General features: G+C 34.2%; 2 protein-coding genes and 6 non-coding genes across 8 annotated transcripts; 5 read left to right on the top strand and 3 right to left on the bottom strand.

Annotated features, from left to right (window-relative positions):
* Positions 1 to 846: 846 nt before the first annotated feature.
* On the top strand, positions 847 to 1,363 carry C24A8.5 (uncharacterized protein; the record flags this gene model as incomplete). The annotated part of the gene is made up of 2 exons (NM_076339.4): positions 847 to 971; positions 1,032 to 1,363. The coding sequence occupies exons 1-2, from the start codon at positions 890 to 892 to the stop codon at positions 1,361 to 1,363; spliced, it is 414 nt and encodes a 137-aa protein (NP_508740.1). The 5' UTR covers positions 847 to 889.
* A 1,068-nt stretch (positions 1,364 to 2,431) lies between these two features.
* dop-6 (G-protein coupled receptors family 1 profile domain-containing protein) lies at positions 2,432 to 8,900 on the bottom strand (the record flags this gene model as incomplete). Its single annotated transcript, NM_001373279.1, has 17 exons — positions 2,432 to 2,537; positions 2,587 to 2,676; positions 2,929 to 3,033; positions 3,383 to 3,454; positions 3,501 to 3,598; positions 3,918 to 4,087; positions 4,137 to 4,233; positions 4,634 to 4,774; positions 6,364 to 6,535; positions 6,597 to 6,706; positions 6,775 to 6,840; positions 7,795 to 7,907; positions 7,964 to 8,042; positions 8,099 to 8,396; positions 8,442 to 8,554; positions 8,605 to 8,670; positions 8,718 to 8,900. 17 exons carry the CDS (start codon positions 8,898 to 8,900, stop codon positions 2,432 to 2,434), a joined length of 2,079 nt encoding a protein of 692 aa, NP_001359889.1.
* Positions 8,502 to 8,651, top strand: C24A8.12. Its single transcript, NR_070858.1, has one exon. It is a non-coding gene; the product is annotated as an Unclassified non-coding RNA C24A8.12 (non-coding RNA).
* A 1,555-nt stretch (positions 8,901 to 10,455) lies between the features above and the next one.
* Positions 10,456 to 10,660, bottom strand: C24A8.10. Its single transcript, NR_070857.1, has one exon. It is a non-coding gene; the product is annotated as an Unclassified non-coding RNA C24A8.10 (non-coding RNA).
* On the top strand, positions 10,471 to 10,753 carry C24A8.7. The gene has a single exon (NR_070856.1). It is a non-coding gene; the product is annotated as an Unclassified non-coding RNA C24A8.7 (non-coding RNA).
* A 1,676-nt stretch (positions 10,754 to 12,429) lies between these two features.
* Positions 12,430 to 12,495, bottom strand: C24A8.9. The gene has a single exon (NR_070854.1). It is a non-coding gene; the product is annotated as an Unclassified non-coding RNA C24A8.9 (non-coding RNA).
* On the top strand, positions 12,430 to 12,495 carry C24A8.8. Its single transcript, NR_070855.1, has one exon. It is a non-coding gene; the product is annotated as an Unclassified non-coding RNA C24A8.8 (non-coding RNA).
* A 3,527-nt stretch (positions 12,496 to 16,022) lies between these two features.
* C24A8.11 lies at positions 16,023 to 16,089 on the top strand. Its single transcript, NR_070853.1, has one exon. It is a non-coding gene; the product is annotated as an Unclassified non-coding RNA C24A8.11 (non-coding RNA).
* Positions 16,090 to 16,582: the final 493 nt, after the last annotated feature.

Here is a 16,582-nt window from a genome sequence, read left to right as displayed (position 1 = left end):
AGGAGCTGCTGACGGTTCTGCTGTACGTGGCAATAATCGCTGAAAAACTTATTCCGGATATATTTTTTTAAAAGTGAACACCATATCTCTATCAGAATGACATGGAAAACATTTTTCAGGGTGTTAAATTGTCAAATTCAAAACTAAACCTACTAGTTTTAATTAATTAATTGAATTTTTTCCTCAAAATTTTATTACATTTTTTGATCTTATTTTTGTTCTATAAAATGTTTCGGGTTTTTTGAAAAGTGTGACCAGAAAATTCAAAATGTTTTTTTTTTACTCTTTGTTCCATTGAATGGTTTTGGTCTTATTTTATATGGTTTTATTTAAATGTATTAATTTACCGTATGAACAAGAATTTTTAAAAATTTGGTTCAAAATGTATAATATCTAATCCTGTTAACATCAAGATTGAGAAATCTATTTGAAAAATTTTCCAAAAAAATCGAAAACTTATCTGCATTATTTCTTTACTCATTCTTGTGTGGCATATGCTGCGTCAGCCGAAAATCTGAATCTCATTTCAAAAGCTTCACATTTCAAAAAATGTTAAACAAATTGCTATCCATGCTGCATCTTCTCATATATTTCTTCAAAGATGTAACTCAAGCGAAAAAAGAGAAACATTTCATGATAAAAGTGGTTGAGAGTGAACAAATGTGCCCGTTGCAAAGCAGAAGATAGAAATTGTTGCCAGTTGATCTAATGATAAATGCAGTATGCTATTATTCCTATTTTCCAAAACATTCGTTTTCACTATTCACCAACTTTCACTTGCCCTTCTCGCGTTCTCAACAAATAGCAAAGTTTGCTTACTTACTCACAACCTTTGTATTTTTTCAGGGTATACAGCTCTGTTAAACGATAGCTACTTTGTGATTACCAAATGAACAGTTACGATAAAACTCGCTTTGATGTTTTGTCACACCTAACCGATATTCCAATGCTTGGAAAACAATATGTTCCAGGTATGGTTTACTAAAACACAAATTATTAACGGGCTAAAAAAATTTCAATTTGATTTACAGGACTCTGGAAACAGTTTGAAGATGGTCACGTGACAAGCAGACATGAACAATCGACTGAACATCGGGTCGGACAAGAATCAATAAGTCAAAGAAATATTACCGAAACATCGCCAAGCACTCAGAGAACGCGGATGAACGCCACTTTGGAGAATGAGAGAGGACTCACTCGATCTACAGAAAAGGTAGACAGTGAATTTTTAATTTTAGTGTCGCAATTTGACTCTTTATATTCTCTACATTCAATTACAACACTTCTGTTAAGTCCGACTGGACAGGAGTGTTTGAAGTTTGCTGTAAAAAGCAGAACTCTAAATCCATTATATATTTATTAGGTTGATACAAATTAGGTGTGTGCGGCAATAATTAATTTCCAAAAATCAAAAAAAAAACCGCAAAAACCAGCAATTGCCGAATTTGCCAAATATTTCCTCAAGCTAATTATCGCCGGAATTGACAATTGCCGAAAATATTCTCAAAGTGTCTTAAAATTTGAATTAGTGAATTAAAACAAAATGATTGTCGGAATACAAAAAAGATGACTGATTTTTTTTCCAAAACGGGTCAATTCCAGAAATGGCCAAAGTTGTCGGTCGCCAATTTTAATTCAAAAAATAAAGTAGCAAGAATAAGTTTTCGATTTTTTTGGAAAATTTTTCAAATAGATTTCTCAATCTTGATGTTAACAGGATTAGATATTATACATTTTGAACCAAATTTTTAAAAATTCTTGTTCATACGGTAAATTAATACATTTAAATAAAACCATATAAAATAAGACCAAAACCATTCAATGGAACAAAGAGTAAAAAAAAAACATTTTGAATTTTCTGGTCACACTTTTCAAAAAACCCGAAACATTTTATAGAACAAAAATAAGATCAAAAAATGTAATAAAATTTTGAGGAAAAAATTCAATTAATTAATTAAAACTAGTAGGTTTAGTTTTGAATTTGACAATTTAACACCCTGAAAAATGTTTTCCATGTCATTCTGATAGAGATATGGTGTTCACTTTTAAAAAAATATATCCGGAATAAGTTTTTCAGCGATTATTGCCACGTACAGCAGAACCGTCAGCAGCTCCTCATTTATCGAAAGTTCCACGGATTGACGGACAATAATCATAATTTTTCTTTAGATAGATTTTCAAGCTTGATCTCAAACTTTGTGATTTTAGGGATGGTTTCGATGAATATTATACTGTGTTTCCAAAAAAAATTGTTAGAATTGCTGAATAATTTATTCAAAAGGAAAAACAGTCGACAAAATTCAATTTTATAAAAAATGAGATCCACAGAAAAAATGTGGCAAGAAGAATTGTAAATACATACACACTCGTTGTAATAGGTAGGAGATCAAGACGTGACCGGGAATTGGAGGGGGGGGGGGGGGGGACAAAATTAAACAAAAATTTCGCAATCAGCCTGATCGTTGACCATTGCTTCGAACGTCATTCGCGTTTCATGGATATGGAGAGATGCTGAACTATTTGACATACCGGATCCTCTGCAAACATGTAGTTAACACAATCTGTAAGATGAAGGGAAATACATACCTTCGTTTATCATTACTACTTTGAGATGGAAGAGTGATACCGCCGATTATTTCAGAAGATGATCTACGAATACAATCATCCGAAGATCGCCTGAAATTGAAGCACATTTATTATAAGTTAAACGATTAATTTTTATTTAGAAATTAACATCAGCTAGTTATTATTTTGTAGAAAAGTAACACAACACAGTAACACAGTAAGTAACACAACATAAGTAAAACATTGTGAGTTCTTGAACAACTCAGGTCCTACCTAAACCGGGTGGGGTCTGGATGTGCTAAATCTGCGAATTTTTGATGTTTTTTTTTGTATTCTCCAAATATAGACATTAGCCATCCTTACCTAAAAGTTGTGTTTCCTCCGGCGGAGATTGAAATTCGATTCGGTGAAATTTCGTCAATGACGATTTCTGGTTTTTGCATGGAAATTTTTCTGTTGTTCATTGGTCTGTAAAATATTCGTTTAGTCCAGCGTGCCTTGATAAAGTATTCTTCTAATGTTTCAACATGCTCAAGCATATTTAATATTTAGAAAAATTCAGAAAAATAATCATTCCAATACATAGAGTATAACAGAAAAAAGAAGAGGTTTCATCATATTTCGAAAACAAAGTAATTTCCGTTTCGGTCCCATGCAAGGACTATCACTTGTCTATTATTATGATTATTATCCTTTCAAACACCTTTTGAATATTTTGTTTCTGAACGATTGACCGGAACTTGAAGTGTCAGAACTGAATGTCAAGAATGTGTTCTATTAGAAGAAATGTGTGACCTGTCAAAAAAGTCGTACTTACCCAGCTGAGCTCGTTTTGCGCAGAGGGCTTTTCACGATTTTATGGAAACCGCATCCACATTTTGCAGGACCTCTGTTATGAAACATTTAAAAGCTATGGACGAATAAATGAGGCTCACCTGCTGCTATCTCGTGGCGGTAACATCCACGATTTTTCTCTCTGACGTCGAGAAGATCGACGGAAGCCAAGTAAGCGGCGGAATGAATGACGGAATTTCTGAAAAAAGGAGGTGTTGAATGGATTATACAGTACAGTTTTCAGTATATTTAGTTTGCTAAGCGGGTTTACTATTTCTTGTCAAATTGAGTTAAGCTGGCGCAATGCCTATAGAGGGAATACAGACATGTCAAAATTTTGGAAAACGTTGTCGGTTTTACCTTGTCTCAATTCCATGAATTAATGTTTTATACAACGCAAATTGAACTTGAAAAATTAAAAATATAATCTTTTTCGACTAAACTTTTTTATTATATAGCCAATTATGTATTATAATTATTTCTATAATTACTATCAAATTTGATATAAAAATGCTTACTGGATTGATTGTTGAGTAAATGAAAAAGTTGAGTGACGAATTCAAATACCCCAGTGCGGTAAACCAATGGAACCAAATTTCGAGGTCCGCTGACCAAACGTTGAATATCAATTTGTAAATTTTGATCATGTTCAATGTGAAAAACGGAAGCCAGCAGACGAGAAAAACCACTGCAATGTATTTGGTTTAGTTTTAATGTCAAAGAATAGTTTCAGTTACCCATTACAGTTGCAACCAACTTGGTTGCACGAGTCTCTCGACGAATCGCCATTCCCTGCTTGGATTTCAGTTTTGCTAACAGGTCCAGCGCCCAGTCCTGGAAAATCGGACAGTTGAAGAAAATTCGGTAATTTTATTTTGGTATAGTTCCAATATTTTCCGTTTTTTTCTTGTTTTTTTTTAGATTCCGGATGTTTCAAAGGATATGGAAAATTTTTATGAAAATTTAGCGTTGAGTTACCAAAAGTGGCTGAAACATGCGTATTTTGCAGGTAATTCAAATTTCAATGTCTTTCTTTGAATATTCTACGTATTTTCAATCTGGATATAACAAAAAATATTTAAAATCATACTTGAGCTAATCTAAATTGAACCATGAACATTCTAGAACAACAACAAGTATGAATCTTTTTTAAATTTTTTTAAACAGTTTTGTATTAAAAACGGATTATTTTCAGTCTTTATAGTGTGTTTGTTTTTAAAGCTCAAATTATTACTTTCAGACCGGCCAACTTCTTCCTTGCAATGTAGACGCTTTCTCTTCTCGCATAAAGATACATGTTACTGATCGAACTTCTTGACGGTCGTTCCCAATCAGATATCATCTCGGATAAACGTCTCATCTTTCGCTTTTCAACCTGAAAAAAATTATTCAAAGATCCCTCAAAGAGCTGGTGCAATATAAAGCCATTCTGAAAGCAGTCGAATCATTAAAAAAAGCTAATCATAGCTGCAACTTGTTGCATTTATTTTCAATGCATCCGGCATTCTCACCCTGCATACTAGGCGTGTGATCTTGAGAAAATCTTGCAATAGCTTAGAAAAAGAGTTTCACCTACCGCTGCTTCACCACATGTTTCTCTTTTCAATTTTGAGTTCCTGAAAGCAAAGCTAACGAAGGTACTCATCTATGCAACCTCACGTGCTAGAAATAAATTTGCTACTTGAAGCCGTGGTCAGTCAGCTAATCAGCAAATGTTACATGCGATAAGTACACACGATAGCGAAGAAAAGAAAGTCGAAAAATGGGGGAAATCAATGTTACTATTTCGAGTATACTCTCTAACTCACAAATTCGTCTTTTTCATATGTTGAAGTGATCGGGAGAGAATTGGTTCCGATCTAAATAGGTCGGAGTCGAGATAGTAGTTGGTGAGAAAAGAAAAGAAGCTGAACTAATTGAAAGAGTACTTACCAGCTATAGTTGATTTGAAAGGTTCAGAAGAGAACATGCATTATCTCATAGACTATTTGTGAGTTTTGCGGACAAAGAGTTAGGAACTCGGCAATTTTTACAGCAAAGGGATGTGCGGCATCCGTTTCGACAGTATAGTAATATATAAGTTTTCCAGAAGGTAAATTTGAAAACTATTATATCAGGTAAACAGATTAGGATATTAGCTAGGCTTTTAAATTATAAAAACCAAAACAAAGTGTTGAGATAGTGGAGTTGCATGACCAAATTTTAGTCTCCTACAGTAGGTCAAAGGGTTTAGTGCTAAAATGACATGCAGTACACAGTATTTACGTTTTATATTTTAAATCTGTTTCCTTTATTTGTATATGTAGATTACTTTGATAATCCAGGAATTACAAAACGTTCCAAATTTCCAAATTTGTGGTAGTTTTTAAAATATTTTACTGAAATTTTCAAAAATCTAGACCATTTGAATGTAAGTTCCCATATTATTAGGACATGTTGGGCAATTATAAATAGTGCTACTTTTTTCGTAATTTTTTTGCTAACTTGTAAGTCTAGGCCAATCTATCACCTGAATACCTAAATTGGTTAAATGCACTAGTTTATTTGCAATTGAAACATTAAAAAACGGTATATTATGGATATTTATGGTCGGCTTTCAAAATTAAGATAAGTGAACACTCATTTTTCACCACATTTTGACTGTAAATAAAAAGTTTTCCAAATATTCCTGAAAAACTTTACTGGGATATTTGGTCATTTTGATATCACTGATATACTAAATATACTTTTGCTTTCTAACTTGCTGAAAAATATACTTTTCTCGGGATTTTAAAACAGATGCCGCACACCTGGCTCTATAATTAACAATACATTTTCACCTGGCACATGTTCATTTGTCTAGTCATGCCATCTTATAAAAATTGACCCTTCACGTTTTCCAAATCACAAAAAAACCATGGTTTTTGTTCGGAAATTTCTTGTGGCTTTGCAAAGATTTTTCTCTTTTTAACCCTCGCAACTAACCAGTGGCGGCTTCAAAGAGTGCAATTTCTTGGACTCTTCGGACGTCACGACTTCCCGATTTCCCTGTGGCTGATGTGAATGTCGCCGTTTTCGTGAAGTTCCAAAAGACACCGACTTCATTCTACCGCGACTCGAAATTGAATTGACCGCATCGGAGAATCGCCGCGACATGCTGCAAGATCTCGTTTGTAATTCTTTTTTCTTCTTCTTTTTTTTTCTTTTCTTGTCCTCACTTTTTTGTGTACGTAGGGCGTGGCAGTTCAAGAATGGGTCCGCTGGTGTCGATCTCGCATTTTAAAGTGACCGCCTCTAGCAGAACAGAAGGAGGTCGGTCAGGGTCTTCCTGCAAAAATAGGGGGAAATACTTGACAATAGGAAGGGGAAGAGAAAACTTGAGAAGTAAGACACTACCTCGATCGTCGTGTTTTCCTGACTTCCTGAAGAGGATGGATGAACTGCTTCAAGGATGGTTTGCAGCTTAAGAAATAGGATTATTTTAGAACGTATAACACACGACTCTATTGAAAAGTTTGGAAATGACCAAGTTGTTGTAAATCTTGTGTCCCTCCCTCCCTAAACTGTACTGTCAAAATTAAGAAAGGTACCTTTAGCAAGCGCACGCGCACTGTATAAGTTTTTCATATATATATATATCATAAAATAACATCTTGTTCTGGGTTCTATATGAAAATAAAATGCCTTCGAAATAAAACTTTCTAGTAAAATTGCAATTCAAAAATAATAAATTATATCACGAGAACTATGAATTTATTGAAACACTTGTATTACTTTTGCTTCAGCGCCTATGTGTGAAAACAGTACTATAATTGAAATTTTCAGTGCAAAAAGTTGGATCAAATTAAACTGAATTTTCATTAAGTTCTCTTTTTTCAATTAAACGTGAGATAGATTTTTCCTAAGCCTAAACATACAAAAATGTTCCACACGTTTTTAGTTTTTATAACTGACGGAGATACGATCAAAACTCATAAATACCAATTTTTATAACTTTTTCACAAAAAAAATGATAATATGTAATGCGCATATTGCAAATTAACTCTGAATTTTTTAAAACAATTTTTTAAACGCAATTTTATATTATTACTAGATTATTCTGAAATTTCCATTAAAAAAAACACCAATTTTCTATTGTCTACCAATGACTCATTTAATATCCGTTTTAGACGATTTCTACCCTTCTCTCCCATCTCTTAATTCCTCTTACTATTCGAGTCTCACTTAATATCACATTCTTTTTCGCAGAACTATAAAAACGATAATTTTCTATTCCGCGCGAAACGTCTTCTTCTCTCAATATGCTGCTATAAAAGTTTGTGAAAAGTAGAAAGAAGGATATCTGGAATTTTAAATCAGAGTAGTGAGAATTATTTGGAAGCGTTTTTTTCCCGTTTTCTTTCCATGGATTCTCACCTGCTCTCGTTCACTGTCGTTCAATGAACTCGCGTGTTCTGCTGCAGTCTCTTCAATTTTTTTGAGAAGAGGCTTTTCCCAAGTGATCATGTTTCTATTCTTGGGTGCAATGCCTGGAAAGAAACAATTACGCTGTTAAAGATGATTAATTCGGGCGCAAAAAACGAACCAATGACCGACTGAATTGCTGACGTGGTAATGTTGGAGACATCTGCTCCGAATCCAAGAAATTGACCTCCAGCCATTTCCTAAAAAGTTAAAATTAAATGACCATCCTTTTAAATTTATTTGAAAAAAGTCCTACCTGAAGTTGAATAGCACGTAAACGTTTTCTAAGTGTATAAAATATATAACCGTATGTAAATATCATTATGAGACATGGCAGGTAGAATGCAAAAATGCTACTTCCTAACATATAAATTGGATTGTAGATTCCACAGTGATGCTCTATAACCAGAAAATAGCTGGTTCGAGTGTTGAATCCTGTTCCTAATGGAAGAGACAAAGCTATACTGAATATCCATGTAATAGCAATTGCCAAGTAAACCCTCTTCCTATGTTTTACTGTTTTGTACTCTGCAGGCTTTGTGGCAGCGACCAATCTGCAACTTTCTACTATGTTGGGTACACACTTTTTTTTGACATACCTGTCAATACTTATCAAGACGAGATGAATAATAGACGAAGTGCTTGCTGCAACATCCAAGACGCAATAGAAATAACAGACAAATAGTGGCAAGTGCCAGTGAAGACGGTTTACCTGAAACAGTGTTTAAGTAGAGTATATAGTTTAAGGTTTTAAATACTTACTGATAAATATATACTGAAAGGCATTACAAATGCGCCAACTATTAAATCAGCCATTGCTAAGGAAACCTGAAAAAAACTGAATAAATTGTAAAAGGCTTAAGATGTTCACGTGCCAATAAGTGATTCGTAGGTGTTTGCAGGCTTTTGGTTGTCCAAACAGCAGCCACAACCATAAGATTACCCAAGATGCAGACGAGAGGAACAATGGAAAGTACCAGATATGCCCATTCAGGCTGGAGCAGTTCGTCCTCCAACTCCATCGCCGCCACCGCGGCCGCGATTTCCGATTCGTTCATCAGTTTAAAGCCTGGAAGCAGTGAATTTTGATGAATTATCAAAGTTTTTATTGTCCTTCCGAATTAAAAAAAAATGACATAAATAAGCTCTTCAGTTTTTCAATTTGTCAAACGGAAAATCACTTTTTCCATTATTAGAAAAAATTGGACGTCTCTCAGGATTTATCCCTAGCTTCATGCCAATGTTTGACAGGAGAATTTTAACTGTGCTCAAATGTTGGGCTAAACTTTGGCAAGAAAAAAAGTTTGGACCGAAATTTGATTGGTTCCTTTTTCTTTGAAACTTTGAACAGGCAAAATAAATTGTTAACAATTTTTTGAAAAGTCTTTCAATGAAAATGTGTTTTTTCAGAGCTATTTTAAGCAAAATCTCAAAACCATTATGTAGTGGGAAAAATCACTATTTTGTATTTCAAAATTTCAAAAAAGCTAAAGAGTTTCTCAAACCAATTTTCCACAGAATTTTTCCAATACGAAAGTTCATGGGAAAAATCAAAGGTAATCCCTATTTTTGTAGGTTGAGCGTAATATGAAGTTCTTGAGCTGATGAAAAAGTTCTCATTTGATAAATTTGATAATAACAATAACACTATTTTCTAGAAAAAACTGAGCTGAGGTCTCTGATCTAGGGGTAAGTGAGAAAAACAAGGATAGACACAAAATCAACAAAAACAAAAAAAAATAGTTTTAGTTTGAGACTAAACTAAATAAATTGGAGTGAGCCGAATATTTCATATTCAGAAAAGATGTCAACATCACTCCACAGAAGGCTCACACTTCCGAATTTCTGATTTCTTTGTTCAGGGGGCTCTTGAGAGACGCTCTCACGTCATGGCAAACGACGTGATTTTGTGGTCTTGATACGTAAGACCGTTTAGGTATTTTTGTGGAATGTTGGGCGGGAAAAGTACAAAGTGATATAAGACTCCAAAGAATCAAACTATTAAAGCGTATTTTAATTAGACGAGACCGAATGAATAATGAAGAAACGGGAGGAAGAGTCAATTTGGAGCTTTATGGTCAAAAAAGGATGGGAGGAAAAATAAAGAGAGAGGGGGTTCGTTTCAAGAGCAAAATGGGGCGCCTGGAGAGAGAAATTAAATGAAGCGGAGAGAGAGATGGCTTAAATCGCCTAGGAAAAGGTTGATTAGCGTAATTTGTGAACATTAAAGAGGGGGGGGGGTGAAGACAAATGTTTGAAATAGTAAGCAAATTTTTGCGAATAGAACAAGAGGCAGTTGTTGCAAATAAAAAGAAAATGCACGCTCTACTCTTCCTCCCCAAAATAGGATTGGAAGAGTGGCTTAGGGACCTAGTGGTTTCGGGGGAAAAGAATATTCGGTACGATGAGTGAGAGGTTTGTGCGAGTGCTAATCAGATTTTTTACACATACTACACTACACGAGGAAGTGCGAGGTGACAAGAAAGGATGGTCTCGAAAAGATTCACCTTGCCCACTAGAAAGTTAGGAAAGGACGGGAAAAGGGGGGCAGAAAGGGAAATTGAACTCCCATAACAGGCGCGGCACGTCGCAAAATCGAATATTCATATCAAAAGACGTCTTGCACACGGAATCTCTGGTGAGAAGAGAGAGAGAGAGAGAGAGAGAGAGAGAGAGAGAGAGAGAGAGAGAAGATGGTGGGTGTGTCCTTGAAGGGAGAAGAACTACGGTGCTCTCGGAGCAGTGATTGAGAAATACCTCGTGCTCCGGGGGCCGACACATACGCCGGTGGGAAACCGAAATATTCATACTTCTGCACTCAGATCGCCCGTTTTCCTTCAACCTCGTCGGCAACATTTTTGATGATTGCAATAATAATGATCCTAAATGATAGAGAAGAGGAAAATGAGAAAAAGGTGGAAAATGAAGGGAGCCAGGCAATTAATAAAACATAAATCGCGGTCATACGAAAGTTTTAGTTCCAACGCATGCTCCTATGAAAGCTGATGTACTTGCAAAGTGTTTCGTTGAGTTTCAGACAATTTTTTTCTGCTAATAACATTTTTAAGAATATATAATATTTTACAGAAATATCTAATTCCATGAAACAAAATGAAACTTTAAAGTTCTTTGAAATCTGGTCGTGAATCTAGCTTTGGAAGTTTTTCCAAAGGTGAAAGTGAGAAAAATGAGTGAGAGAGAGAGGAGCATAAGAAATTCATGTAGCTTTTGTCTTCCGAGCACTATTGTTTCTGGTCAGTCAGCTTGTACGTCATGCTACTCCAATTGAGCCTCATCGATTTGACCGGTCCAAGCCATGAAATTCAGTAGATCAGTTTAACAAGAATCCACAGAAAATGACGCGATTAATGGAGACACCAGCTTCATGTGCCAGACGCCTGACAGGTGGATAGATACAATTGCTATGGCGTGAATTATTGAATATTTGAGCGATGCGGATTGTTGTTATTCAGATGCCACATTGAAACAAGAGAGTAGGTTTTATTATAATGACATCTCCTGGGATGTGATTCTGCTTAGCAACGCGAGCCAACGCAAAGATTCTTTGAAAAATGGGAAAGAGATTGTTGTAGATTTCGATTGTGAATTATGAACACCAGGAAAAATGAATTTTTGTTGCTAATTATTTCAGTTGGTCACAAGAAGACACAAAAAATATCTAACCCTAAAATATGCAAATTTGGAACTTGGCAGAGCAAAGCTAAATATGGTATCTCAACAAATTTATATGTTAGCAGGAAACATTGTCAAAATGTGTCAAAATGTAATCAAAATGTGCAAAATGTGCTCGACATCATTTTTTATGGTATCTAACTTTCACTTTTCAATAAAGTCATTATGTTACTGTGCTCAAAGTTTAGACCTCCTTTCATTTAATAAAAAGGTGCATGCGAGTCATTCATTGGATTGATTAGTTAAGGTACTTTCCAGTTCAAAAACCATGTTTAAATTGAAACTTCAACCGAATTGTGCCAGAAAATGACATGCGATTTAAAAAATTTCAGAAAAGTGTTTGAGAATCAACTTGAAATAAACAAAAAAATATGTATTAAATGTTTAAATGTTCGGCGCAAAATGGGTGAGGGGAGTTGAAGTTCTTCAGAAGGTCTTCCCCGCAGGAATATATACTCATGAGATATTGGAAAACTGATTTTTGAATTACAATGAATAAAAATTACGAAGAATTTAGGACTTGCAAGTTGTTTTGCTCTTCTGTGGACAGCCTAGCCCAAAACTTTATATAAGCTTTTCCTGATTTATTGGTAGATTTATTCGAAAAATTGTTCCTACTGTTTATTTTGCTATAATACAAAATTTCAAAACATACTATTTTTAGTTGATGGACTAAACGCTGAACATTAATAAAATAAAAAGTGATCGTGTATTCAATCTTTTTGAAAATAATTTATTTTTAAAATTATCAGGCACAACAAAAGGGTGTCGCTTTTATGGTCAGAATCATCTTTAAAACTAATGTAATAACTTTCTGCGTACATCGCTATCTGGGCACCAAAGTATCAGAAAGACAGAAAATAAAGACGTAGGGATCAGAAGGCTTTTTGCTTAGAAAATTGATTTACGTCGAGTGAATCTTCACAGAACAGCATGTGCTTTGTGAATAGCTCACTTGATTTTAGATAATACAATAGATAAAGGAAGAAACTGCGACAAGTCCCGAAAGCTCTTTGGAACTTTTATATTTTTCCGAAACCTGCAAAGAAGTAAATTCTGATCATGAAGCCACAGCAAATAAAATAAAAATTAATAAATAATAGGTTATAATAGATAGTGGAAAAGTACTACAGAAAAAAAAGAATCCAAAGAGGGAAGAAGTACGATGCCTATGCTATCAATACCTTAATCAAGACATTATGTTCAAGAAAAAATGTCGAGAAATGGTGTTCAATTAGACGTTATTATGAGTGTGCGTCATAGGTTCAAAAAATAGGTATGAGTGTACCTTCTAATGTGTTGGATACATAACCAAAATATTTTATACTTTGATTTCAATCCAAAGAAATATATCCAAAGTATTAGACATTCTGGTCTGGATTTATATGATTTGGTAACATTGAATTTTCGACAAAACCACTTCAAAACCAATATCAAACTACGAATCAAGAAATTTGAATTTAAGATTTGAATTTCAAAATCCGACAGAAAAGATTACTTTTATAAATTCTCTATTTCTAGATAGAATTATGGTTGAGCAAGTGTGAATTTCTATAATTCCGTAAACATGAAGAGCTGCGAGACAGGAAGCAAAAGAAAATGGGGAGAAAAAAATAATCGCGTGGGTGTTTTCTGGTTGGTTGTTTTCCAGAAGACGGTTCTTCATATACGGAAATGAGGATGCGAAGGAGGGAATGAAAAATCGAAGTCATCAAACTACAAAGTTAAAATGTTTTTGAAAACTTATAACATATATAACGTGTCCTTATACATAAAGTGTATATTGTAATTTGTTCTACTAAATCCGTATCGTGAGAGAAAGCTCAAGTAAAAAAACGGAAAATCTAAGAATAGTAGAATCGAAACCGCAATAATGCCAAGATATGGGCGTGATCCATTTAGGTATTTTTGTGAAAGGTGTGAATTTCTCTAACTTGCTCGCTAGTGACTTGGTTTTTTCTCGTACCACTTTATGAAAGAATTGTACCATTCGGCAAGCTTGGCGATAGTCGAGAAATTTTTTTTTTCAAAAAGTTACGTTTTGAATAACAATATTAGATATACTGAAAGTTGGTCCGTACTTGAAATAGTAACTATATTTTAATTGAAAACAAAAAACCCAAAAAATGGAACAAGCATACTTATCGAAGCTTTGACAAGCTGGTTACCGGTTGCCAGAAATTTGCTAATTCCGCAATTTCAACAAAAGTTGGTTCCTGGGAGTGCAGTGCACTTTAGGCACCAAAATCACTTGATAGACCAATTTTTTAAATATTGTCCTCACACACGAGCAATTCACGTAAAAAAGATACTTGGCTATTTCGAAATTCTGAGTCAGTTGGATAGAACTGCGCTTTTCGTTTTTTTTTTGTTCGCTGTTTTCCGTGTTTTTAGTGGAGTTAGAGTGAGTAATAAGTTTTTTTTTTTTGAAAACCTTATTTTCAGAAAACTTCCAGACATGAAAAATTGATGAATAGCATACATATCCAACTTGCAGATTCCTGAACATGAAAAACATGATTTAGTTTCAAGAAAAGTGAACTAGGCCAGGTATGGTTAGCGTTACCAGAAAAATTCCCCCGTTTAGTTGTTTTTTTTTTTGGTAATTTTGAAATAACTAAAAGTGATGCTTATGATTTCTTTAGCTTAAAAAAATTAACTTACGAAATGTCGGCCGCTATACCCTGTCCGATAACGCAATGGAAAGATCAACACATAAAACATATAGTGAATGTCTTGAGCAACATTTTGCTTTTTGAAAAAATTTTTGAAATTTTTTTTTCAAAAAACTTTACAGTTTCCGCCAGCACAACACTAATGAAAACATCAAACATACAAGGGTTTCTATTAAAAAATCAAACACTTCTGGACCAAAACCTAAACACAACAATCCACATCTTGTGATGTGGAATAGTCAAATCATGATGCTTTCAGCTAGTGAATCAAAGTTTAGGTGCTAGCGGCAAAGAAGCGAAAGCAAAGGTCCGAATAGTCTCTTTTTCTTTTTTTTTTCTCCATTTTTTTTGTTCCGTCGGAGAGCAATAAATTGAATCAAAGAGTTGCAGGCGCGATGAAAAGCAACAACGAAGACAGGGCCCCGCCGCGCGGATTCACCGATGTTCTGATTAGACTAATCAAGTTGTGCTCTCCTCTCTTCTCTTTCTTTTTTCTATGCACACGGGTTTTTCGGCTTTCATTTTTTTCCTTGTTTGGCATACTGAGTAGGCACATGGGACAAAAAAACAACAAGACTTCAAGGAAACGAAGTGAACATATATGTCAGATCACAATCATTATTGAGAAATTTAAATGAAAATGAATTAGTTATGTTTCAAACTTTTTAATGAAAGGTGGATTACGGCCAGTTGGCGAAATGAACAAGCACTGCCGCACGTTCAAACCATGCAATGTTGAAATATGAATATTTTCAACACAATAAAAACATAAAACTGGATTAAAATTTATTGCTAACTTTCAAAAAATTTGGTGGAAACTGAACTGGATTTTAACCGCTTTTTGAAGAAAAAAAATATCCGAAGATCTTTTTTTTTAACTATTTTGGTAACTTGCCAAAATTACAGAACCCCTACAATACCTAGTCAGATACATATAATCAAAAGTAAATAGAGTTTTGAATACAAATTTTAATTTTTTTGGTCTCGTTCCAAAATTTGATTAACCTTTTTCTAATATAAAAAATACAGGTACGTTTGTGAAAGTTTCACTTTGATTGTTGATAATTTCAACTCTAAATATTCAATTTTTGAAAAATTCTAGCACTTTTCAACTTTTAAACAACGATTTATTTTCTTGATACAAATCACAATTTGTGTAAAAATTTTGTATTCGATTTTGTATTACACTTTATGTATTCTATCATGACTAACACAGTTTATATATTTTGAATGTTATTTATTTTTGAGATAAACGTCAGGATTTCAGATTTTCAGAATTTCCTAATAAAAAATTTTATAGTTAGGGAAACCGATAGAAAAAAATTTCTTCAACGAATTATGCACATGAATGTGGGAGATTTTTTTGAGATTTTAATAATGCGCTGAAGTAATATATATAATGAGCAGACTAAGATTGCGTTTAAGGAAATAGGTCATCTAGCGGAGCAAAGGATAAACACACATATGATTGTATGAAGTTTATTTGAAGATTGAAATAGAAGAGGAGGTAGTAGTACTCAAGAAGGCTCTCAGCACAACTCGTATTTAGATAACTGATTCTGGTCATCGCATGTCTTGTTGTCACTTGACGTTGATTCTCGAAACTAAAATGTGAGTCAAAACAAGAACGAGTGTTAAAGAAGCTAATGGAAAAAAAAATGGAAAGTGCAGCATCGAATTCCAGTAACTTTGGCGGCATCAAATTGAATAAGAACTCAGAAGGATGGATGTTGCTAACATTGTGAGAATATGAATCGCAAAAGGCCTCAATAATGCTGAACTAATTCACGCAAAGTATGAAAAGAGATATAAAAAGTTATTTATACATACTTCAAAGAAGCTGTACTTCGTAGCATAATTTGGCATGATCGTGGGAAACTAGGTAGCGTGAGCCCAGTCATGCGGGACGGGAAATATGAATGAAAACTATTTAAGATATGAGAATATGGATTCTCACAGAGTTAGTGCTCGGAAAAGATCTCGCAGAAGGATCAAACCATCTAATGGCTAGGGAATCATGGTGAGCATGGAGTTGAATTAATATGTTACGGCCAAAATGCACAACTTTTTCGTTTCCAATCCCTATTTTTGAAGTTTTAGGTTATCAACTATAATTTTTCAATTGGCGGTACTTTCAAAAAATCTGATCACCCCACAACTTCCAGGCGTCTGCCCGTTCTCGTTTTTCTCAAGCATAAGTGCATTTTAGGTTAAAGTATTAATGTATCTTTATTAGCACGGCACTCCATGAACCCTTAAATGTTTTTGTGACACTGAATGTAACAATTGGAATATAATACTTTATAGATTTGAGTCGATTATTTGAACTACTCAACTTCAAAATTATCGTGTTTTGTACTAAAATTTGTTTT

This window comes from Caenorhabditis elegans, chromosome X, assembly GCF_000002985.6.
Source record: "Caenorhabditis elegans chromosome X".
Classification (NCBI taxonomy): Eukaryota; Metazoa; Nematoda; class Chromadorea; order Rhabditida; family Rhabditidae; genus Caenorhabditis; species Caenorhabditis elegans.
This window is presented reverse-complemented; position numbering and strand designations above follow the sequence as displayed.